At 51.0% G+C, this 26,386-nt stretch overlaps 1 protein-coding gene across 1 annotated transcript in view; it reads right to left on the reverse strand.

Moving 5' to 3' along the window:
* The window catches only part of ASIC2 (acid sensing ion channel subunit 2), a gene marked incomplete at its 5' end in the record, with an annotated part of 981,828 nt that extends 956,416 nt beyond the window's left edge, over positions 1-25,412 (reverse strand). Inside the window, one exon of the mRNA XM_080825772.1 lies at positions 24,858-25,412. Coding sequence (XP_080681898.1) covers positions 24,858-25,412 — 555 coding nt within the window. The remainder of the gene's footprint in view (positions 1-24,857) is intronic.
* Between the last annotated feature and the right edge of the window lie 974 nt (positions 25,413-26,386).

A 26,386-nucleotide genomic window follows, 5' to 3' on the forward strand; every position in this document is an offset into this window, starting at 1 on the left:
CAGAATATTCTCCGGTGTTCCCTTAGGTTGTAAACTCCTGGACTCCCTAACAAAGCGAACACTGATAAACCGAAAAGAGGAAAATAACCTTAACATCAGTCTGCACCATGATGTCATACCCCTCCCCCAGAGTTCAAGGGCCTGTGAACTAGGAGATGAAACATTTATGAACCTAGTTTTTAATAGCTCACATTTATCAAACAAGGATTACACGTCAAGCGCTATGTGGAGCACGTGACAGCCTTTATCCCAGCAACAGCTTGCACCACTCTATGAGGTGGGGCCCCTATGACCCCATTCCCAGTGGGGAGTGGGGGGCAAGCTTATTACTGCACACCATTTACAGTGGACCAGCACCCCAGCTCTCCCTGACTCCAGGGCCAAGCCCTGAGCCCCTTAGGCCACTGACCAGTGCTGGACAGAAAGCCCTGCCTTGTACTTGTGTCTGACTTTGGGCAAGTTGCTGCCCTCTCTGGGACTTTCTCCTCACCTGCAAAGTGAGATCACCAGCTGGCAGCTCTGTCAGGCTCAGATCTACAACCCTATGACCTCTTCATGCTTAAATCCACTGTCTTCTTATTTTCCTTCTATTCACAGCTCCAAATGTATTTGAAACCAGGGCAACTAGCCTGGAGACCTGCTCTTAAGGGAGGTGATCACAAGATTTTGGCCCCTCCATGATTTGAAGCAGAGAATCCTCTTTCTGATTTTGGTTACCCTGTAAATTCCAAAAACTCTAGATAATCCTTGTTAGAATCAGCTTTGGAAATCCTGGTATCACATGATTATATTTGACATACACATTGATCGTCAGCTAAGAACCCATTCCACAGTCCAGAAGTCCACATCTCATACTAGAACTGGGATGGAGAATTCCAGAAAGTTTGCTCTGGAGTATTAAGAGATTCTTGGTTAAGAAGGAACATCACCACTTATTATACATCGTCCTAGAGATGCACAGAGCATGCAAAAGATTCACGGTAAAGGTGCTGATGGGGCGCCTGGGTGGCTCAGTGGGTTAAGGCCTCTGCTTTTGGCTCGGGTCATGATCCCAGGGTCCTGGGATCGAGCCCCACATCGGGCTCTCTGCTCAGCAGGGAGCCTGCTTGCCTTCCTCTCTCTCTGCCTGCCTCTCTGCCTACGTATGATCTCTGTCTGTCAAATAAATAAATAAAATCTTTTAAAAAAAAAAAAAAGGTGCTGATAAGTCCTGCAGTAAAGAAATCCAGGCAGTTTTGTTTCATTCAGATTTTTGTAGAGCTTCCTTAGCCACAGAACCCTTTTACTGACTGCCCAAACTGATACTTAAAACGGTGCATACTAGTCCCTGCCAAAGCCAAATGCCATCTTCTTGGACCCCCCCCCCCCAGGTCAATGTTCCTTGAAATCCAGAAGCTGAGCTCTGAACCAAGCACAGAATGAAGGCCAATACTAGCTGTCACCTCCCAGACACACCACTTCCTACCTCACAGCAGGGGTGGGGAGAAGGTCTGATGAGCTGGGAGGGCTGCAATTAAGAAGGTCGTTGCTCCCATGGGGCAGGAACTGGGTGGGCCCAACTGGGTGACAACAAAGCCACTGTGAAAAGTCACACTTTTCCATTATAAGGGTAGCTCTGCACCCTTCGGGCTATCTGTGGGGTTGGGGAATTCATTCACTGACACACTGTGAAAGGATCAAACCAGACATGTTAAGAAAGACAGGATGATCTAATAGAACCTCTCGTATACTTTCCAAGTAGAATCAGTTAGGGGACAGTCACTGCCGCCCATTACTGCTCCCAGTAAAGCTCCATTAAATGCTTATTCTGTGCAGACTCTGAAGATAATGCGGTGATGAATTAGATTCAGCCACTGCCTTCCAGGGGTCCACAGCTCATGTGAAGACAGCCATGCCAACAGTTACAATACCATTGTAATGGGAGCACAGGCAAGGCCTCAAAGGAGCCTGGACAAAATGGGAACCTAACCCGCCTCCTCCCAATGCAGCACACGTGTCCTGAGCATCTTCTATGTCCCAGATGCTGCTCTAGGCATGGAGGAAATGGACACGAAAGACACAGTCCCTGCCCAAAAGATGCTTCTGGCCTCCAGGAGGCTTCAGTGCCCAAACAGCTCCTCAAATAAAGTAAAACATTTCCTCCTCTGAGCTTTGGAATTCCCCATCGGTGCATATCACACCGTACAATGTCCTAGAAGGCTTGTTTTCCTCATCAGGGCTGCAAGCTCCCCACGGGCTTGGCCTGGCTTTCCTGATGTTTGTATAACAGGTGTCTCCCTTAGCAACTGCTTGAAGATAGTAGATGCTCAATAAAGGACTTTTGAACACAGGACACGGAGGTCAGGGTGAGGGAAATTTATCAATCAGTATATTCGAGGGCAACTCCAGTGCATATCCTGGGAGAGGAAGAAGGGTTCAACAGAGGGAGAAGATGGGCCCGTTGGGGTGCATAGGGGAGCAAGTAGAGCTTGGGAAAGCCTTGTGGAAAATGCTTCATTGAAATGGATGTTGGAAGAGGAGCAGACTTTCAACAAATGAATACCAGGGGACTCCAGCACTCAGCCATCATACCCCTAAAGAAACAGCCAGCCCCCCAGCTCTACTGCCCAAGTCCCAGAGGACTCAACCCTCACACTGATGAGGCTCCTCCCTTTTGACAACCAGGACATATAAGGAGCCCCAGAAAGGTCTCTGTCCCCAGCTCCACTCCCATTCCGAGCTGTCACCTGCCAGGATCTGGGCACGGCCAGCCCTCACTGCATCACCCTGTCCCTCGGGGGAGGCCAGCCTGTGGTCCCCTGACAGCATCAGCCGTGGTCAGCCGGTCTGCCAGTGGATGGCATCATCCTAAGCTTGAATCCTGTCCTCGGATCCTCAAGAGGTATTTCACACTCTATCAAAAGGGTGAGGGGAACCTGTTTCAGTCTATGGCTCCTTCATCTCTCTTAGGGTGGGCTGGGCAGGGCCATCGTTGAGGACCTGTGCTCACGTGGGATCAGGTGAAGAAGAGACCCCTGGGAGGTCTGAGAATCTGGAACAGGTTGTCTGAAAGTCTGAGTTCTGGCCCTTTGGTGAGTTACCTCGAGTCAAACCCTTTCCATACCAGGGGGGAGGAGGGGAAGTTAGGACCCCTGGCTGTCTGGGAGGGTGTTCTGAGAACTTCTATGACAAATATGGGTGCTTTCCTAGAATCTGAGGCACCTGCTCTCCACCTCAGGGCTTGATGCTTGGTGGTGGTGGGGGGGGGGGTGGCTCTGAGGAGGGAAGATCCTAATGTCTCATGCAGGAAACAGAGTCATGATAAATAAAGAACGGGATGACAAGTCTGCATAATCTGGATTGGGGTCCTAGCCAGAGCACGACTTTGGAAAAGCCTCCAGTGTCCCGCAGCTTGAATACGCTCACCTATAAAGCAGGAAAAACACCTGCCCACCCCACCACGGTGGGCCGTTGAATCAGATGGTGAGGGTACATGTGAATGCGCCTCCAAAACTGGGAGGGCTCAGAAAAGCAGGTCATGCCTCAACCCCCTGTCCTGGAAGCCCAGGCCTGGCTGGCCTCTTCAGTCTGCAGAGGGAACCTAAGGCCTCCCAAGTAACACATTCTCCTCCAGAGAGAAGACTGACCCCAATCTCACCGCACTGGGGACACCCCAATGTAATACCTGCCTCCTCCCTTCACTAGGAGAACGAATGGAGCTCATTTGTGTAAAGGAAGATGATAAATACCAAATATTTCCTATTTATTATATGCCAGACCCTGTGCCCGGCTTCTATTACCTGAGGTAATTAAGTGTTCGTACTAACTCTCTCATATATATGAGATGTAATACAGGACATACAGATCATATGATAGATGATGCAAATATGCATGTGAGAGATGATACGGATAGAGATCCATTTTCTCATTGCAGAGGCAATGAGAGGATAGGAACTCAGGTCTCTCTGCGTCCAAGGATCTTGCTTCTCTCTCAGTGATCTTCTATTCTTCTTCACATGGTACAGAGCAAGGGCAGAATTCCTCTGGGTGGGTGGGGGTAAAGCCATGGTAATGCTCAGTAAATGTTTGATTCCTTCCAGCACCTTCTTTAGAAGGGAAAGGGAAGGACCTCACTCCTGAGAATCACCAGAACCCTGGAAAGGCCCCAGGGTAGCCTGGCCTGCGGGACGGCATACAGAACATCAGGCCACACCCCAGGGAGCAGCTGGGGCTCTGGGCTGTGGGACAGAAGCCCAGGAGGCAGACACCCCCGTGTTTGGCCACAGGCCAGGGGACCAAGGGTGCCAGTGAGCCAGGTGTCCGATCCTGGCTCAGGGAGCCTGGAAGGGCCTGGCACCAACAGGGAAAGCTATTCTTGTGATAGAGCCAAGGGAGCCCACAGCCTGCCTGGGCTTCACCGTGCCTGCCGAAGCCACCTGCTGTGTGCCAAGTGCTGTCTCCTGCAAACCACACTTCCAGTTGAGGACAACCTCTGACAGATGTGGTTTTCATCTTCATCTCAGATAAACCAGTGGTTCTCAACCAGCAACAATTTTGACCCACAGGAGATCCCGGGCAGACAAAACTTAGGGTGGAGGGAAGGTACTACTGGCCAGGAATACTGCTAAACATACTACCATGAACAACACAGCCCCTCCTGACAAAGAAGAATCTGGTCCACGGACACCTGGCTCCTTTGGTTAAGCGTCTGACTTCAGCTCAGGTCATGATCTCAGGGTCCTGGGATCGAGTCCTGTGTTGGGCTCCCTGCTCAGAAGGGAGTCTGCTTGTCCCTCTCCCTCTGCTCCCACCCCTGCTCATGCTCTGTTTCTCAAATGAAATCTTAAAAAAAAAAAAAAAGAATCTGGTCCAAAATGTCAATAGTGCCCAGGGAGAGAAATCCTGAGACAAAAACTGTTCTAGGAGAAGCTTACCAAGTTCACATAGCTGATGAGTGCTGGAATCAGCTTCCCGGTACTGATTCTCTGATTCCGATACCAAGGCTCCTCCTTTATATCTGTCATGGGGAGACAAGTGCCAGCCAAGGCCAAGGCAACCCGAGAACAAACAAGCCTGCACTCCCTCCAGCAGACAGACTCTGGAGATCCTGGGCCCTGCTGAAATGCCCTGGCAGGAAGCATCCTGAATTTTCCTAGGATGATGGAGTCATTGGCAGCAAAGGCTTGGGAGTTGTAAATGAAGACTTCTTTGTATTTGGAATTTTAGAAGTGGTCGATTCCCTCTGTGACTGCCCTTCCCCTCACCGCCTCCCCAAACACAGCATCAGTCCTTAAGTGCTCATGGCCTGGGGGAGCTCTCCACGGTCCAGAGACAAACCACACTGCCCTCTCACTAAAACTGGACAGTCACCCTGACCAGGTCCCTAGGGGCAGGCCAGATGGTTTGCACCACATAGGTCAAGAGCCCGACACCAGTAAGAGTGCAACTGGACAGACAAGTACGAGGACAGCCATGGTAGAGAGGAGGTGGACCTCATCCTTCTTTCAATGCCAGTTGGCACCATGTACCCCAGAAGCTAAGTCCCTATTCATGATGGTCCCCAAATTAATTAGGTCTGACCTCAGGAGGAAACCCCGCATCTGACCATTTGGTGGCCACTCATTCCTAAGAGTGGGCAGCTGAGCACTGAGCTCCCATTCTTACTCTGGTCCCCTGGACCCCTTAGCCCACACACAGGCAGTAGTTTCTGGGGTCCCTTCAGTCCATGCCCCAGAAAGAACAGCATCCCGACCTCCGGAATCCTACTCGACCAGGCAGCTCCCTGCCACAGGCATCACTTAGGGACTGGCAAACAGAGAGGGAGGCCTGAGACCCCACAGGACAACTCGTCAGAGCTCCAAAGCCAAATGGGATACTTTGCCTGAAACAAAGGCTCTTCCTGCTGGGGAAACTGGAAAGCCCTTGATTAATAATTCCAAGAGCAGAACCTCACAGCTTCTCCAAGTTCTGGCCAGGAAGGCCTCAGCCAGCGATGCCCTGGCCAGCCAGAGCTGAGAACTGCATTTGCATGCGAAGGCCAAGCTGTGGCAGACAGGCCTCCCTGCTGGTCACTGGAAGGCTGTGAACATGAACATGGCAGGCACACAACCTGAGCTACAGAGAGGACGGGGCTAAGGACTGGGCAAGAGCTAGCACTTCGGGGGGAGAGGACCAGTCAGTGAAACCTAGCACTGGGATCTCCCAACTCTCCAGGCTGCTTACTAGTTCTCTTACTAGTAGTGTTTAACTTTGAGCCTTTGAACTAACCTGGTGGGCTCTGAAAAAATCCTGATCCCTGAACTTCAATCCAGGCGTCTCTGGAGTGGGATCCAGACATAGCGTTTAAAGCTCTCCCAAGTAATTCCAACGGGCAGCCAAGGTTGAGAATCATAGGCTGTAATCTTCCCTTTCGGCCTTGATGAGCTCTCCTGGTACATGATCATTCCGTTTTTCAGTACCTGAGTATTGTTTGTGCTCTAGAGTCAGTAATTCACACCAAGGACTTGAACTTCACCAAGGAAGGATCAAAAGAGTCCAATAAAGGCAAGACTCTTAAATTTTAAGTAACAACAAAACAGGGCACCTGGGTAGCTCAGCTGGTTAAGTGTTTGTCTTCGGCTCCGGTCATGATCTCAGGGTCCTGGGATCGAGCTCTGTATCAGGCTCCTGGCTCCGCAGGGAATTTGTCTCCTCCCCTCCCCCACCGCCCAGGCTCATGCACTCTGTCTCTCAAAGTAAATAAATAAAAATCTTAAAAAAAAAAAAAAAATAACAAAACAATCAAACAGTAATCATATTTTTGCAACATCTTTCTTATCTAAAACCATGCTCAACCAGGATGCTGCCAAGCACAATTCTTAAAAAAAAAAAAAAAAAAAAAGAAGATGATGACGATAATGTAATCATGTCCCTCCAAACACTCAGTAGCTCCCCATGACCTACAGCAGACATCCTGGGGTCACTCACAGCCAGTCTCTGGCCTAGGCTTATGACATTCCCTCCTCTCCGGCCTCCTCCAAGGACACACCTTGCACACCCTGGGCCCACCTGTCCCAGAGCTTCATGGGCACTGCTCCGCAGCCCCGCGATGCCCTCACCTGTCCCTTCCCCTTGTCAAAATTCTATTCCTCCTAAAGGCTGAGCTAAAACGCCACCTTCTTCCTGGAGTTCTTCCAGTCCTCCCAGTTGTAGTGACTCCCTCTCCCCTCTGCCAGGCACTGCCCCCGCCACGCACAGTAGAGCTAATTCTCTAAAGACAATTCTAATTAAAGGTATATACTTATGTATCTTCATCCCTCTAAAAATAGGACATTCACCGGCGGGCAGGGGATGTGTCTTATCCATCCTGGCACAAAGTAGGCCCTCAGGGAATGCAAAATGAATGAATGAATGAATGAATGAACGAACAAACGAACAGCAGGTTGAATAAACTACACATTGTGGATATGTACTTACTTCTCCACGGCTGAGAACTTAGTCAACACGTGCTGTTTGGTTGTGAGATGCTCTCCCAGCAAACAGACTGAAATATTTTCCCAGGAAGGTACCCTTGGATCCACCAAGTGAAGTCATCATTGCCTGTGTTCCGTGTTAATCCTCTGGGCTCATTAGCATGCCAGATAATTAGCGCCCCTGTGCAGGTGAGGCAGACAGCAGGTTGTATGAAGGAAGCCGCCTATGCTGTGGAATAGCAGGCAGGGGTGCAGGGGGAGGGACAGAGGCTGATGCCGTGGGTTCCTGGGGACAACCCTACCTGTGTCCACTGGGTGCCTCTCTCCGCTGTGAACCCCATCCCTGCTCCACCCTCTCTGCACTCAGAAGTGCCCCCTCCAGGCTGACAGCCAGAGAGCTATGGAGCCATCCAGGTTTGCAGGGAGATAGGGGCAGGAGGCGGAGGATAGGGACGTTGCCCCGTGCTCCCCTCCCAGCAGAAGCTCTTGGTCATTCACTGCATAAGAAGGTGAAACAGGGGAATGAATGGAACCAGGAAATTTGAGACCCTGGCGATCTCCTAAATCTCTTGTGCGATGGTCATATGCACAGCATGGGAGGAGGAAAGGACCTCCCTCATGGTGTCATTGAGACCCGCTTGCAACATTGCCTGGCACAGAACAGATGCTCCGTAGATGCGCTTGCTTCATTTAGCGGTAGTTCGATGAAATGGGATCCACGTGGGAGACTTTCCTTTCTGCCCCACTGAGGAGGGGCTGCTACGTGAATTCCCCGGAGGCTGAGACGGGGCCGCACCAGTACCAGGCCTCTGCTGGGGGAGGCTCCAAGGGAAGTGATGAGATACCAAGACACAGGCCAAAGAATTAAGATCCGTCTAGGAGATGAATGTCTCCATCTTGGGATACCATGGCATCTGGAAGGAGTCTGTGGTTGCCTTGGCGACAGCTGAGTGGAGACCTACTGACCTTCCAGCTCCCTCCCCACCCACAAACACTCTCTGGTGAACACCTTACCCCTGGTCCGTCCAGGAATCACCACCCTTCAGAGCCCAGCATGGCAATTACAACGCCAACCCCACCCTCTGAAAACTGGCAGTGGAAGGACAACGAGAAGCATTCACCCTGCCTTCACAGGAGGAACCAGAGCTGGTCCCCGTCTCATGAGGGAATGTTCTTCTTTGCAAAGGAACACCAGCTCATAAATGTAGAAAGAACGATACAATGGGAGAATCACTATTTTGCCACCTCTGATGAAACTGTTAATTCTGGTTCAACTATCAGGGTAAACAAAACATTTGCAGGGTACCATAGCATCTACCATCCCACAGATGGTGGGGACCATCTGATTATGGGAGAGAACGCAACAGAGGACCCAGCAGGCGCCGCCTTAACCACGTGATCAGAACTAGCATCTCTAAGAGTGGGACAACCACACAATACACTCTTCTTGCTATGATACCGAAGGAGGTCTATGGCTTTATCTCTGGCGTCTTCTTGCCAAAGTCATTACCCTCAATCTCATCAGGTCCTGATACGTGACTCCCCGTTTACAAGAAATGCAGGGAAAGAAGGAGCAGGTTAAACGAAATCACAAGGCAATAATCAGGTTGTATAAGACCATCGTCTGTTCTCTTCCAGAAGTCACTACGAAAAGTGTGAATCACGGCATTATTCATAATCACCGAAAATGGAAATGACTCAAACGTCCATCAACTGATGAAGATAAATCAAAAGAGGCCCATTCAGCCCAGGGACCATCATTTAGGAATAAAAAGGAACGGAGTTCTGACACATGCTACAACGTGGATGAAACTTGAAAACATTATGCTACATAAAAGCTCTTTCACAAAAGACCACATACTGTAGCGTATGATTGCATTTGTAGGAAGTTTCCAGAATAGGCAAATTCATGGAGACAGACCACAGGTTAGTAATCACTTGAGGCTAGTGTGGGGAGGGGGCGGAGGAAGGAGGATGGAAGCAAATGGTAACCACTAATGGGGACCGAGTTTCTTTTTGGAGTAATGAATATGTTCTGAAATTCACAACACTGAACGCACGAAACCCGCTGAATTTAACACTTTCTATGGGTAAACTGTATAATAGAAGAATTGTATCCCCATAAAGCTATTTTTAAAAACTGTGTGTGTGCGCTACGTTGGGGGAGAGCTCTTTGATTAAAGAAACAGGGGAACCGAATGCACCACACGAATCTTGATTGTTTCTTGAGTGGATGCTGAATGTTTAGAGTTAAAAAGCTGTAAAAATGTTTGGGGCACAAGTGCGGAGATTTGAGTAAGAATGGGAGGCAGCCGGTGAACAGCCAGCCGGAGCACACACAATGAAGGCACTAGAGTCTAGCCGGAAGGTAGCTCCTGAGGACAGGGCCCAGGTGAGAGGGCGTCCGAGCAGGGCAGAAGCCCTAGGGAGAGGGAGATGGTCTCTGTTCAACAGAATGGAACAAACAAGTAGATAAGGTAATGGGAGGCTGGTTTCCTACTGCTGGAAAAAGGAAAGGCTAATCGGGAAAGAGGAAAAATCTAGAATGAACCTGTGGTAGTAGATCAGAATTGAAAGTATTGGTGTGAGGGGGGCCTGGCTGGCTCAGTCGGGGAAGCATGTGACTCTTGATCTCAGGGTGGGGAGTTCAAGCCCCACGCTGGGTGTAGGAAGTACTGGTGTGAGATTATGGTTTTGGGTAGATGCAAATGTATTATGTAAATATCCAAGTTCTGTCCACTGAGCCCAGGAGCAGTGGAGCCCTCACTGAGACGAGTCTAGAACCTGGATCTTTGTTCTAAACAGCATTTCCCACTAAAAGGAACCAGAGTTCACTGGAGAGATGACCAATTACAGGACTGAGTAAGGAAAAGAAAAAGATGAACCTGGAACATCTGGCTGGGCCAGAAACTGCTAACGAGCTCAAAAGTTGCAGGGAAAGGTCAAAAGAACACAAAAGTCGACTTGAAGAGGTTCCCCAAAATGGGAAAATTGGAGTTTTGAAATGATGATATGAACCCATTGAATAAAATAGAGATTTTGATTAAAGATTATAACCCACTGAATACAATAGAGATCTGAAACTACATTGATTTAAATAAATAAATGAATAAAAAGTGAGGAGAGAGCTCATCTGTATTTTAGAAAGTCAACTAATAGATGTGGATGAAATGATGGAATTAGAAAATCACCATTTGGGGAGCATCACTATAACAACTCAGGCAAGAAAAATCAATGATGATAGAGCCAGAGGGTGAGAGGGTTGAGAAATGGGGCTTTACAGGGTCTCAAAGGGTCTCCCTGGAAGACACCAGGTTAATCAAGGAATAAAAATTAACATGGTAAGTATTGGGACAAATAGGAATCATGTGCCTCTGGATGGGAGGAAGTGAGAAGAATCCTGAATCAATTCTGAGAAATTCAGCCAAAAATCTGTTATCTGGGGCTAATCAAGAGGGAAACCCAAACAGAAAATCCTTCTGCAAGATGGTGGCCCTTGAATCCTAAAAAAATGTCAAGGTCATGAAAGTCAGGGAGAAACTAAGAAACAGTGCCCAAGAAAAGGAGGTTTGGGGCATTGGACAACTGGGGGCTTTGAAAACAGAGGGATTTGACAGCTGAGTGACCCCTATGTGAGGTCCTCTAGCCAGAGAGGACATCAGTGGGACATGGGGGAAAGGACACATAGGAGTTCTTTGAACTTGTCTTGCAACATGTTTGAAATTAAAAAAAAAAAATTATACATATCATCTGTTTTTGGAAGATTTGTGGAGCCTCCCCAGTATTGCCTCTGGACACTGCAAACTCTGCTTGTTCAGGCTCAAGGAATCTCTTTACCACTCAGCCTCCCCACTAGACCTATCATCTTGAATTCCTGGTTGGGCCTTACTGATTTCCATTTCTCTAGAGCTTAGCCCAGAATATAGGAAGCACTCAGAAGATATTTATCGAATCAATGTTCTGGGCAGCTCATAGCCCCAGAGACCGGCTGGCCTATCCTGGGACATGCCCGTGGTCGGTAAATACCTCCAGATATTGGGCTCGAGTACGCCTCTCTGCAAATCACAGAGCATCTGTCCGCCCTGCAGCAATGAGCCTTGTGTCCTGGACAGCTCCTAAGGGGTACGCTGCCTGCGATCCCAGGCTCCAAGGAGCCATGTTCTTGCCTCATTGCTTTGGAGAGAACAATGGCTCCTGTTTGTTTAATCCCAGCCCATTGTGGCAGCCTCGACTGTACAGAGCTCACTTATGATTCATGTGAATGTCACTTGAGCTCCCAGAGGTCTGCAGCCATAATTCAACATTTGTTAATAGCCACTTAAAATGTCCCTGAAATAGCTAACAGGCCCAGGGGACAGAAGGTGTTCTGCTAAGAAATCATTCCAGGAAGGCAGAAGCAGCCTTGGCCCAAACTTTAGAAGACACGGTTACTCCCAGTTCATGGGGACACTGCTCTTTCATCACTGCCTCCTCGTGCTCCATGAACAGAGGGACAAGCCCCTCTCAGGACCCCCAGGGAGAAGGCGGGAACCTGAAATCCCTACATCATCCTGGGGGACATGTGAGAGTCCCATCGCAACCACTCCCGCTCTAGAGAGAGGTCCCGACTGCCACCTCCATGGGGGAGGAGAAAACACAAGACCGCGCTCTAGAGATTCCCACCCGAAAGCCTCAGCTTACACCACAGAAAGGAGGAAACGGGAGACTAGAGTCCTGGAGAAGCCAAAAGTTTGCCGTGTGGGTGGAAATGGCAGGAAGGAAAGGGGGGAGCAGAAACTCAGAGAGGTTGAGGTCTATGGTGACATACATCACAAATTCTTCAGTTCTCCCCAAACCAAACTGAGTACTTACTTGCCCAACTAACATCTGATTATAGAATTTGAATCGAGACAGTCTCACTCTGGAGCCCAGCTCCTAACCACTGCACTCTTCTGCCACCCATCAGGGCGCACCTGGACTGGACCTTCAGATGCAAGTCACCGGTTCAGAGGAAGAAGTGGGAATTCTCTCTACCAAGTTCTAGCCACCTGCTTCCTTAAACACATCTGCTTCTCCCAAGGTCATCCTTTCTGCCACCCAGAGTCTGACTTAAAATGTGGATGCAGGAGCACCAGGGTGGCTCAGTCGGTTAAGCGACTGCCTTCGGCTCAGGTCATGATCCCAGGGTCCTGGGACTGAGGCCCGCATGGGGCTGGGGGGAGGGTCCCTGCTCAGCAGGGAGTCTCCTTTTCCCTCTCTCTCTACCCCTCCTCCCCCTACTCATTCTCTCTCTCCTTAGCTCACTCTCTCTCAAATAAAAAATTTTAAAAAATAAATAAGTAAGGCACCTGGGTGGGAGCCTCTGCCTTCAGCTCAGGTCATGATCTCAGGGTCCCGGGATTGAGCCCCGCTTCGGGCTCTCTGCTCAGCAGGGAGCCTGCTTCCTCCTCCGTCTCTGCCTGTCTCTCTGCCTGTCAAATAAATAAAATCTTAAAAAAAAATAAAAAATAAATAAACTAAATAAGTAAATAGATAAAATGTGGAGGCAGAGGCAAAAAGGGCAGGCTGGGCAGAATCAAATGCACAGAGCCCTGAGCTCCACATTTGGCAACTTGGAGAGATCCCAAGTGTCACCCTGGCAAGAAGGGACTCTTTCTCCAGCATCTCAACTCTCCTGAAGAGGGTGCTGTGGGCTTGCTTGGCCCCTCTGCCTTGCCTGCTGAACTAAGCCTGGGCAGTCTTCCTGCTTGGCTGCAGGTCTGGCAGCTGCCAGGTTCCTGGTACCCAGGCGAGGACACAGGTAAATTGAGGGAGCTTAGGCCTAAACCCTAATTCTTTGGAGCTGAAGACCTGCCGACGAAAGGCCTTTCACCCAGCTCAGTCCTATACAAATAAGTTTGAGGTCCTTACAGAAGACAGCCCCAGGAAATCAAAAGGCATGACTGTAATCCCCAGGAGGGCCACCATCTTGCTGAGTGACCTTGTGCCAGTCACCAGATCTCTCTGAGCCTCATTTGTATTTAAGTGGGAAACAGATACATCATTACCTTTTCCACTATGAGTTATCCGGAGGCTCAAATAAGCATCTTGTAACAAAAGCATCCCGGAGCCTAGAACCAGAGTTCCTGGTTCAAATCCCAGTTCCACTAATTCCTAGCTAAGTGACATTAGCCCTGTCATTTAACTTTCCTGAGCCCCATTTTTTCCATGGGAAAAAGGGTTACCCATATTCCATCATTCCCAAGGCAATTGTGAAGACCGAATGAGGTGCTTAACCCAGAACAGCGCCTGGGATATATTCTGGGCTCTGAAAATGTTAGTAATTCACAGGTTTTGTCAACTACACAGGGATGACCAAACGGGAGGAATTCCAGTTGGGACACAGTCTTAGGGTCTCCAGTGGCTTGTCCCCCCCAGCAGGAGCAGGAGCTGAGTGCTGGGCTTCACGGCAGCCTCATTCCCCATACTCCTGAGACTTGCTGATGGCAGTATGGACTTCCCCAAAAATCTTTCTGCTCTTGGAATCTCCCTCACTGGGTTTTATCACTGGCTCATGTTAGCCCTAACAAAAATAACAGTAGCGACAAAACAGTTGTCCCTCTACATCTGGCCCATTGCTAGAAGTTTCACTTCTAGCATTTCCTTCCATGGCTGCCAACAATCCTAGGAGGCAAGTGCCAGGGTTATTATTATTTAACAGATGGCGAAACTGAGGCCTGGAGAGGATAAATAATTTTCCCCAAGGTTTCTACTGAGCTGTTTTTGATTCCCAGAACCCTTCAGTTCTGATACCAAATGTGTGGGCTGTTCTCCTCATGCTGAGTGATTCTGATGCTAACTACCCAGAACACGTGCAGACCCCACAGGCTACGGGCTCAGTCCCACAAGAATGCACCCCCACGTCAGGTGCCACTGAGGAATCCAGGCCACCCATGCTTCTGACCAGCTAGCTGTACATCAGAGATTCCCACAACCCCCTTCTCACATTCAACAATTTGTTAGAGGGACAGAGAACTCAGGAAAAGTGTATTTATTGGTACTGTTTTATTTATAAGATAATTCAGGTTGTGTTGAAGATATGGGGGAGGGGCACGGAGCATCCCTGCCTACCCCCTACCTACCTCCACGTGTTCACCAACCCAGAAGCACTCTGGGTCCCTTCATGTAGAGGTTTCTGTGGCGATTCATAACACAGGCACCCTGGATTAAGTCATTGGTCGTTAATGACTGACTCAATCCCCAGCCCTCTCTCTGGTCAGATGGTTGGTTCCTCTGGCAACCAGCCTTCATCGTAAAGCAATCACTTCATCAGCAGAAAATCGGGTATGGCTGAAAGGCCCTTATTAGGAATAACCAAAGATGCTCCTCTCACTCCAATCCCTCAGGAAATTCCAAGGGTTTTTAAAGCTCTTGAACCAGGAGCCAGGAATGAAGACCAAATACAGGTTTCTTATTAATCAACAAATCACGGTCCCACAAACCTGGAACATACACCAATGGGGCCCTAAATCCCATGATCACACCACAAAGTTCATCTCCTATGTAATTATCTCAGGTGCCAAAGCCCCTTCGTCTTTCCAGCCCTTGCCACTATCCCCTGGTGTTCCAGAACAGGACATTCTCTGGACCAGATTAGCATCCTTCCCTGTAGCTCAGTCTATCTCTACCCCCACCTACCCCAGAGTCACCTCTAATCCGTATACATCCCAGTCCCCAGAACCAGGCCAGGATTTGCTCTCTAGGACTGGATCTAGAGCCCAGAACTTACGACAAATTCCTCTGGGCACTTCATGGCAGGCATGCGTACTCGCTTCGGGAGGACAGGTCTTCGAACAGCCACCCCAAGCCTGGCCACAGGCACCCACACACTTCCTGCCTGAACTGAACACCCGCTCTCTTGTATGCAGGGATGGGCCCACAGTGCCCTTCTCATCCTGGCTTCTGGAACACTCGGCCCCAGCCCTACCCGGGGTTGGGAAATGGGGTGGTTCTGCAGGCCGGACAAGCTGGCTTGCATCTATGATCAATTCTTTCCAATGTCAAATGCCAAGGACCCTCACCTCTGACTTCAAGTATCTATCTGTTCAGGAAGGAAATAAATCAAGAATGTTCAGCATTGGAAATAACTTTAGAGGCTAGTAAATCCAACTCTTCACTTGACATTGATCTACCCCTACAGCGCTGGTAATAAGCAATTGCATGGCCTGGCCTGGAGCTGTTGATGGGGCATGGGGTCCTCAAAACTCCCAGGAGAGTTCCTTCCAATCAGCTAGTAGCCACCTCTCTGAACTTCCTCCCCTGCCTCCCGCACCGGGGCTAGCTCTGCCCTCCGGCTTTGCAGAGAGAAAGCTTCACTCCTCCTCCCTGAGACTGCCTTGCAAGGGTTTGAAGAAGGCAACAGCCCTGCCTTGGCTCACCGACTTTCCTTTGCAGTCTAACGAGTCTCCATGTTTTCCAACACTCATCACTCATGGTTTTGGTGACTTATGAAGACCATCACCCCTGGTCAGCCAAACACCGCTCCCCACCTCCTGCTTTAGAGATGGGCCCAAGCCACGGACGACATGAAAGTCTCTACCTTGTGGTTCAAAGCGACACTGATCTACATCCAGGAAGAAATGGCAGTGAAGGCTGGCTGGGGGAGGGGCACTGAAAGGGAAGTTTTCAGAGCAGAAATGAGGAGAATTCAGATGTTGCTGACGGTGTGAGCTAGAACGTGAGAGGCTTGGGGTAGGCAGCAGCTGGGAGAATAGGGATAGCTCAGCTCGGAGGTTATGGGCAACTTCCGGAAGGGTTTTCCTTGGACAAGAAGCTCCAAAGAGGAACAAATCAGCTGCGCCCAGAGGTGTGAATCCTAATTAGAAAGACGCTCAGATGCTCATTTGATTAAAAAAAAAAAAAAAGAAAGAAAGAAAGAAAGAGACCAGAAAAACCACTCCTGGAAATTGTTATAGGCCCCCGTTAAGCACACAGATCTAGAAAGTTCAGGGCTTCAGAGACTTTGGAAACAGCTATTTCCTTCTTTCTAAGCCAGACACAGATCCATATGCCTAGGTGATTCTCCAGGTTACCACACAGATGGAGAAGCTAAAACTCATCACCATACAGGCTGTATTCCCTGACAAGGCCTGAGATGGGGTTTCTCATCCAGGTGATTTATCGAGGGAAAGACCTCAGGGAGTGAGGTTCGTAGGATACGGGGAAGGGAGAAAAGGTAAGCTAAGATGTTGAAAGCACAGGAGAATTCCTGCTCGGCCTGATCCCATGGGAAACTCTGGAGTGTAAAGTGCTCCGGAGGTCTGTTCCATCTCGAGGCAAGATGGCTGGCAATTCGGACTCCTGGGTCAGTGAGCTGCTGGCCACTGGCTGGCCCCAGGCGGTGGGAGGTGAATAACTTCCCAGCTATTTCCAGGAGTGGCGGTGCCATTGGTACGGATATGCGCGGTAAGGAACTACACCCCTAGCGGCAGCAGAGGGGGTCTGGGCAACACCTTCCAAAGATGTCCTCGCTAATTTATACGCATATCCCGCTCACAAGTACGAGGCTAGTGATAGAAACGTCCAGTCAGTCCAATACACAGAATGGCTCATGGATAGGATCTTGAAAGTAGGGTGCTACACCTCCCTGTACCCCACTACAGCCACTCGGCATATCAGAGTGTCTCTGCTCCCACTGCACAGATCTCTCTAAATAGAACAAACAAATGGGTAAGTAGATCTGGTTACAAAAGAACATTAGTTCCCTCCCCCAAATAAAGTTAAAAGTTGTAGTTTTAGGGAACAGATGTGGGATCAGAAAAGTAAATGTTGGTTATACTTTATTGCGGTAGAGTTCTACAGGTGGGAAAATCCTTTGGAATCACGCAGTTCAACCCCCTCATTTTACAGATGAGGAAACTGAGGTCCCTAGAGGCTAATTACCTTGCCCCATGTTGTATGACTCAACCAACAGAAGTCAATAAATCCAGGCAAATACATTTCTCCCGTGTCTTGGGCTTGCATTCTGGAGTGTAAATTTCCATGATCACTGAGGTAATCAATACAGAGCATACCTGAGTCATGAGAAAATAAGACCTGGGAGATAGAAAGATGCTTTAGCATCCAAAGGTTGACACTTTGCGGACTGCGGTCCCCAAATAAAGACTATTCTGATAAATCTGAAGCTTGGGATAGAAGCTTGTTTATCAAACAATGAACATGTATTTCTGGGGGCATCTGCTAGCCAGTAACCACTAAGGCCTGTCTGTATGGACTAGTTTTAAGTCCGCTGCACGGGAGACATGAGATATATGGAATTTCACTTGTAGCGGCGATGATGCAGGCCATTAGTTCCAGGTTATAATAGATTGTGGGTCAAATGGCTCAGCAGACCGTTTTGCTATTTCAACCCATTTCCATCAAACAGAAACCCTCAGACCAAAAAGAGAAAACACACAGCATACTTTCAGATACCTCTTGACCTAGGTGATATATTTTTGGTCTGATGGAGAGAACGGGATCCTTGGTACTTTGAAATATGAACTGCAAATTTAGGGCTAAAAGCTGCCGTATTCGGCCTTGGGGGGATTTTTTTTTTTTTTAATGGGATCCCATTTCAGCCCTTACTATAGAAATCAGTAGCAAACTAGGATTCACTTTAGAGAAAAATTTCTAAAACTCCTCTCTTCATTAAGGGAAGGACTTTCTGTAGGAAGGAAAAGGGAACCACCGCAGAAGGAGAAAGGGTCCCGTTACCAATTCAATAAGCCTTCGGGTGGTCTTCTTCCATCAGCAGTTCTGGAGGCTAAGGACTCCCGGGACAGAGGCACAGATATATATACACTCACCCTATGTCCAACAAGGCCCTGACTCTGGCCTGTGCAGTAGTATTAGCTTTTCTCTGTGTGTGGATGATGTGGGTCATTGTAACAGTCAGCTCCCAGTCACCACCCTATCCATCCAACACGTCAGATAATTCAGTGCTTCCAGGGAGACACGACTAATGTCCTACAAACCAGAAGTGGCACCAAGAAACATGCTCGCTCACTCGCTCAGCCTGGCAGAGCCTGCCCTTCCGACAACACGGCAACATGCTTACAAAACTTCCAAGCCCCTTAAGGATTAAAAGTGCAATGCAGACCACTTGTCCTAGAGCCCAGAGATGTCACAGGTGATGGAGAGAGCTGGGGTCTACACCCGTATACTGAGGCAGACAGGAATGGTCTGTACAGAATCTCATGGTCTTCACAGCCCATGGTCCTCATGGCTCTGCATAGTCTTAAGGTTGGGCCTCATCCAGAAGCAGGATCAGGAGAGCTCATTTGGTGTCCATGAACACATCTGTGGTTCATCCTTGCAAACATACAACAAACAGGGGGACCGAGGTGGCTTCTGGTCAACACACAGCTGGAGGAGGAGGGTAACGGGTACTGTACTCAGTTATGACCCTAAAATCCAAGGAGGCTGAATTAAGGCTCCTTGGATGGAGGGGTGGTTACCACCGGCTCTCACAAATTATCCCCAGTGCTTTTGGCAGAGAGGACAAAACACAGCCCACAAGAGAGGTACTGATCAGACCTAGCTTTGGATTTTGCTTAGACTCTAAGTGGACCTTGGAGGGAATCTCTAATGCCCTGAACACGACCCCGGGCTCCCACGAAGAAGAGAGCAAGCTGACACTGATTGGGCATGTACCGCATGCCAGACAGGACACTTGATGCACAACAGGTGTGGTCCCAGGCACGTGGACACACAAACATGCATACATTGTGTGACCCAATGGAGATACTCCCAAGCCCCAAATAATACCTATAATTGCATCTGGGATGCTACCATAGGCAATTTTTTTCTTTCTTCTCTATTCTTTCCCCACACTGCCCAAGTGTTCACCCATGAGCTTGGATTATTTCTGTCATCTGAAAGCGTATTACTAAAATAATGACAATAATGAGACGCGTCATCGCGGTACAGGTGGGATCCCAGATACCTATGCTGGAGAAGGAGGTTGAAAAATTGTTATCTCCCTTTACATCAGCCAGAGTGTCCTCTTACCTTCCAGTAGCTTCAAGCCCACTTGACGCACTTGGAAGAAACAGTCTGAGAGCTTACCATGTGCTAAGCACTTCTAAGTCCTGAGAATATAAGGTCAGGAAAGACAACATGTCTTACAGGGAAGAGGAACAGAAATAGGCAACGTATAAGAATTATCCGTGGTTAAAGAATTCAGGTATTAAATCAAATCATCTCTGAGGGCTCTTCTAGCGTAAACACTTTATGAGTCTAAGGCTAGGAAAGGCACGGTGAGTGCTCTGACGGGGGATGGAGCCAAAACGCTCTTCCAAAGACAGAGGAGGAAGAAATTCATTCAGATTACGGCCATGGAGGGGAGGGCTTGGCAACGGTTTCCTGGAAAAGGCTACAGAGATATTAGAGCTGGATTTTAAAGGACATGTCGGATTTAAAGAAATAAGCCTGGAGGTGGGGGTTGGGGGGCAAGCCAAAAGTAAGCTCAAAGAGCCCACAAACAGAGGATTCTGAGTCAGTTCAGGAAACAGAAAGCAACTTGTAATCGACAACTGGCCACAGGCAGGGCCATATTCGGCACCCGCTGTGCAGAGAACACATCCTACAAGCCAAGATGCCTGCTGTCAACTAGCCCTCCGTCTAGAGGGGATGGGAAAGGAGCGGTGAGCTCTCAAATGGCAAGGCCCTGATGGGACGTTGGAACCGCTGCAGAGCAGGTACGCTTGGGTGGACAGAGGGATGCCTGTGCGTGCAGTGACGGGACCCACTGTAACAAAAGCTGTACACCTCGTACAGAGGTCCCAGAGCTCCTCGCAGGGGCCGGAGCAGCACAAGCCCCCCGGGGGTAGGTCAGTAGCACAGAGATGCAACAGGGGGAGGCTGGGCGGTGGAGAAGGAGAGGATGTTTAGGCCGCAGAACTTGACGGGAACCAAAGCCCGGGGAAAAGTGGAAATCTAAGCATTGCAGAGAACGAAGAACCCCGTGAGCACAGCTCTACAGCACTGTGCTGTAGAGTTAGTGGTTAGTCACAGTAAGGAAGAGTGGGAAGAACACTGGCCTGGAGTCAAGAGAGCCAGCATCTAGCGCAGGCTCAGTCAACACTCCCGTGGGCCGCGAAGCAGAGCACGGGGCCGCCCCGGATGCACCAGGCCTCCTCCGCCACACCCGGGCTCTGGGCGTATTCTGCCGCCCCGGCAGGGTACAACCTGAGGGACAGGTATTACCGTTTCAATTCTTAAAATGGGGAAACTGAGGCTAAGAAACATGCCTAAGGTCACAGTGCAAATGGGGGTTCCGGGGGAATTCCAATGCAGCTCTCTCCCCAAAGCCCCCAGTCTTCATGCACCAGCTCCTTGTGTAATAAATACGGAGAGCTTAGCCATGGACCTGCCAGACTTGGGCAAGAATTCCGAGCATGTGAGCCTCGGAAACCCTCACCTCCACATCTTTGTGAGGCCATGTGATACAGGTGTCTAAGCTCCAGATGTGCCTCTAACAAGACCTCACTGTGGAGAGACCGCTCTTTCAGTAGAAAAGAAATGCCTTTCCTAAGAAATCTCAAATTTTTTTGTTTTTGTTTTTAAGATTTTATTTCTTTGAGAGAGAGAGAGAGAGAGCACAAGCCAGGGGGAGAGGCAGAGGGAGAAGCAGACGCCCCGCTGAGCAGGGAGCCCAACGTGGGGCTCGATCCCAGGACCCTGGGATCATGACCTGAGCCGAAGGCAGATGCTCAACCGACTGAGCCCCCCAGGAGACCCAGAAATCTCAAGTTTAAAGCACAAACACACACAACTATGGAAATCGAGTTAAAAGTGCCAACTGAAGGGTCATTTGCGTTCCTGAACTTGGAGACAGATGAACCCCAGTGTGAGGAGCAGAGAAGCAACTTGACACGGTCACGTGTTAGTCACACACAATGGAGTTGCCACCTGTCAGCAATAGTTAGCTATCGAACCCAGCTGGGACCTCCACTCTAAGAAATCCCACCTCCACAAGGCTGGGCTTTAACCCTGGGCTCCAAACAGAGAAAGCAGCAGCCCCCTCCAGCCCCCTGGTTCATCCTCACAGCAGGACTCATGACCTGACTCCTATGGTGGGCTGCAAATAGGGCAGGAACCGTGGACAATAATATCCCTCCTCCTAGCAAGGAGAAGGCCCCCCAACCCAGCCTTCCACCTGCACAGCTGTCACAAAGTACAAAAAGACATTCACTTATAGTGTCTCCCATGGTTCCTCCTCCCAATAACCCTGTGAGTTAAAAAATCACATATTAATAGATGTTACATGACCAAGTCGAAGCCTAGGGAATAAGCTAAAAAATGATGGAGCTAGGATTCAAACCCATTCAAGCCAAGAAGTGGCTCCTGATGGTAACCTTAGATCATCCAACATCACGTCCGGAGACACCCCATCCAGACCTCCAACCATGCTTTCCCCGGAAGGACAAACACGTGCCTATCTGCATTCAGATGGTCCCATGTGAGGGCTAAGGGTGTACCCGCATCAGCATGGGACACATGTGTTTACACGGCAGTCAGCACTCCACACCTGGCTTCCTGGGACTTTTAACCTCCACAAACAGCCTTTCCCTCTGCTAGAACCATGGCTCACTCACTAATTAAAGGGTATTACGCACTTCATTGCACACCAGCTAAAAACTTGGAATAAGAAAGCTTATGCAAAAGCCCTAGCCCTGGAGATAGCGCTAGGTATGCTCTATGGAAAAAGAAAAACAGAAAAAGCGATCCACCTGGGACCTTCCCTCCCCCATACTTCTTTAATACGTCAGCCACAGCACGTTAAGCAAGAAGCCACCCAGCCTAGGACAAACCCAGGCAGGGCCTAACAAATAAGCCAAATGGAGAGGGTTGAGCGGCAGAGAGAATGAATGAACGAGACCGCCCCTGAACTAGACTTTTCCCATAACCACCTGCGAGGTCCTCCGCCCTCTTGCAGATGCGAGAGCCTCGGAATCAGCATACTATACTCCAGGCCAAAAGGGACAGGTGTACAAAGGGGGAATGGGAAGGATTACCCCTCACTGCAAGGTCTTGGGATGAACCTGGTGCCATGTCCCCTCTCATAGAGGCTCGGCATGGCGTCCCACTGTGATCAAAAGGGGAGGAAGATCAGCCGTCCACCTGGGCCCCCTTCAGATTTCCTTTTTGACACTTCCCCAATAGCTCGGGGATCCAGCCCTGAGGCTCACCCCCTTTTCAGTGCTGGGGGAGGTCAGACATTGAGGGTCAGTCCAAGGGGGAACACGCAGCCAGATCCGTCCTGGATTTGGTGAGGTCAGCCGAGAGTGACACGCCGGTCACTACATAATAAACCATATCCACAAGCAACTTCGCTATTTGAGAGACAGCCTGGAGAGGTCAAGGCCCAGGTGAGGCTGGAAGGCCTGATCTCTGGCCTCTTGGGACTCCAGTGATTCAAATGATGGGCTAAGCGCAGAACAGCAGCCAGGGGTCTAAGAACCCTGCCTTGGAACTGGAACTCGATCATGAATGGAGATGAAACCACTAGTTGGACACGCAGTTATGGGGATGCTTGGGAACTCGACCCAGGGTCTGCTACTGACTGCAGTTTCCCTCTGTGTGTTCCATGTGTGTTCAGGCAGACAGAGGAACAGCTGAGAGCATGTTCGAGCGGCAAGATACAGTGGTGAAGCCGAGCGTTACCACGGCACTAGAAAGCACGGGTGGGAGAGAGGGATGGTCTCAGCCTCCAGGAATGCGTCATTGTCCCCTTCTCAAGCCACCTGAGACATCATGTGTGCATGACATGTTTCAGGGTCCTGCTTGTTCCATTTAGAAGGACTTCCAGTATGGCTGGTCCCTTCCCCCAGCTCAGACCCTCTTCCTCTTTAGTATAGAGGTTACCACGGATTTTGTTGTGTTCTCCCTCGGTATTTAAAAACGGAGGGTAAAAACAGCACCCCCAGGAAACAGAGCTCTATGGGACGCAAGGGGAAATGCCCCTTCCTCCCTGGCACTCTGGGCTTTTCCAGAATCCCAGACAGCCAACTGGAATCCCAGAGGCTGCAGGCAGAGCCTGTTTGTGGCATTAACAGAAACTCAGAGCAAGAGGCCGGTGCGCAGTGGGCCAGAGAGCGGGTGGGGAGTGGATGCACTCTCGGCAAGGTAGGGTGGGTCTCCATTAGGCAGAGGGCCCACACAAGTGCCGAGGACAGAGTCCAGTTCCTTTGCAACTGTTACACCTGCCACCCAGAATCTCCCATGGCCATTTAGCTCCAGGCTCTGAGACTCCAAAGCTCTGGGTTCTCCCTAAGGCAGCTCTGGGAAAAGCAGCCACCCTGGGTTTCCGGAGGGTCCCACAGCCCCCGATGCCCCAGACTTGACTGGAAGCAAGGAGGGGTATGCAGCTGCAGTCTGACCCCTTATCCCGAGTTATGCCTGGCAGCCTACTAATTGGGCAGAGGACCCCAGCAGCCACAGCTCTCCTCCCATCCGTTCTCTGCCCCTCTAGGAAGCCCCATCCTGAACGTGAGCCACATCCCCCTCCGCCTTTCATCTTTACTCAGCTCCACACTCCTCCTCCAGGCTTTCCAATCCCACAGCTGCTCGCCCCCTCCCCACACCACTCCTCTCGCAAGCACGCCGTTAAGCGATTGCACAGACAGCAAACCGAGCCTTTGAGTTTCAAGCCCAAGCTCCCAGACGAGCCAGCCTGAACCGCTTCAGCCGCACGGACACCACACTGACCATTCTCCTACCCACGGGCCTCCACTTACACGCTCCTCTCGGGCCCAAGCACCCTGGACATCTCTTTGCTTCCAACCTGCCAGCAGACCAGGAGACCCGGGGTCCCCCGGCCTCTCCTCTCCCCACACGGAGCTCGGAATTCACACAAGAAAAGGAAGCCCCGAGACTTCCACCCCTGTGCAGCATCAGCTGCTCCAGCAAGCTCCCAAAGCCACTGGAGCCACCCAGGCTGTCTGGGGCCCCACACCCCCTTCTCTGGCAGCTTCAGCTCCAGCCCAGCCCACAGGATGCAGTGCCTGATGCCACTTCCGAGCAGAGAAAGAGAGAGAGAAAATGCCACCTCGTCAATGACAAGCTGTTCCAATCACACAGCTCAGATCCCAAGTGCCCTGGACAGCGGACAGCTCCAGCCTCCTCCCTCTGGTTGGGAGGGAAGCCAACTCAGCACATCTGGGGGACCGATCCCCCCACCGCAGGCCCCCTGCTCACCTTCCACATCTGATCAGGCAACCGTGCCCATCCCAGCAGGCAGACTTCTCCGACCAGTCCCAACAACTCCGGCCAACTACCCTCTTGGCCTTCAACTCCGGCTCCACACTCTCCCTCCTGTTCCAAAGCACAGGGAGAACACCCCCAACCCACCCGCCCTAGCCCAGCCCAGCATGGCACTTCTCAAGAGAACCAAGCGCAAAAGTGAGCTGAAAGCCAAGTACTCACCGTGGTGAAGTCCTGGTGGCCACACTCCTGCCCCTTGAACTTACAGTAGAGCATCATATCCTTCAGGTCATGGCCCACACGGTGCAGGAACTCCAGCATGCTGAACTGCTTGGGTTTGTAGTGTTTGAAGTTGGCCTTCTGCCGCAGGGCCTCCAGCACCGCTGGGTCAGCCAAGTGCGGGTCCGGGATCTGCAGGTTGACGTCGAGCAGGGCCAGAAGCTCCCCAGCATGGTACAGGTCGTTGGTGGTCAGCCTGGAGAACCGGAAGCCATTGAGGTTGCAGAGGGTCACCGCTGGGAAGACCAGGCTCTGGGCCACCACCTCATCCACCTTGGTGACGTGCTGGTAGGAGAGGTAGTAAGACACCCTCTCGGAGCTCTCCACCAGCAGCAGGCCCAGGGAGCCCACGAAGGCCACGGCCCAGAGCACACGCCGGATGGTCATCGGCCCATACACGAAGATGTGGCGGATGCCGTGGAGGGTGGAGGTGTTGGCGAAGATGTGGATGCTGGAGGGCTGCAGGCTGCCCTCGCTGGGGCTCTCCTTGAGGTCCATGGGGACCCTGTGCAGTTCCGCAACTGGCTTCAGGTTGATCCAATTCCAGGGAAGAGTTCCCAGTCCTCGGGTTCTGCTCAAACCTTGACGTTCAAGGGAGAGAACACGGCAAGGCACGCATCAGGCCGGGCGCCTTGAGTTTATGCCGGGAGCCCAGCCGCACGCCGCCAGGGGTGAGTGTTTATATAAACCCATTCAAACTCTAGCTCCTGATTTTTTCCAGGCGATAAGGAGGGCTGGTTTTATTTAGGGAGACACCAAGGTGATGTGGAAGAGATGTGGGTGGGAAGGGAGAGCTTAGCCAATGGAAATAAAGTCCTCCCCCCTACACACGCCACTAGAGACAAGATTAAAAGCGAGAGCGAGGGAGAAAATGCTTCAAACAAGTCGCTCGGCAGCCCGGAGCCTGTTAACCCGTGCATAATGCCCCGCGTGGAGCATCCCGGGCATGTCGCGCGGCCACGCTGATGCACTGCGGGCGGGCGCCGCGCGGAGCCTCCCCAGCCGCCGCCGCCGCTGCTCCGCTCGCCTCCCGGCGCCGCTCCGGACCCCGGATTCCGCTGCTCGCCGCCGCCGGCCCTCCTCGCCGCCGCCTCCAGGCCCCCCTCTCTCGCGGGCAGAATTCCAAATGCCGGCGGGCCGCGGCCAGCGCCCGGAGAGGAGGCAGCGCGCGACCGCGGGGAGAGGCGCGGACCCGGAGGCTGGCAGGACGCGGGGGCTCCACGGGCCTCGCCTCTCCACCCCCGCCAACCCCCGCCTCCCGGAAGTAAGGCGAGACCCAGAGGGCGCCGAGCGAGCCGGCCTCCTCCCCTCCCCCGCCCTCCCCTCCCCGGGCTGCGGGGGAGGGGGAGGGGGCAGGGCGGGAGGTGGGAAGGGGGACGGGGACCCCGCGAAAGTTTCTTTTTGGCCATTTTCGGAGAGAGCTGGGGGGAGGGGGGCTCGCGGAAGGTGGAGAATTGGCCCTGGGAGGGAGG

Source organism: Martes martes, assembly GCF_963455335.1.
Source record: "Martes martes genome assembly, chromosome: 16".
Taxonomy (NCBI): domain Eukaryota; kingdom Metazoa; phylum Chordata; class Mammalia; order Carnivora; family Mustelidae; genus Martes; species Martes martes.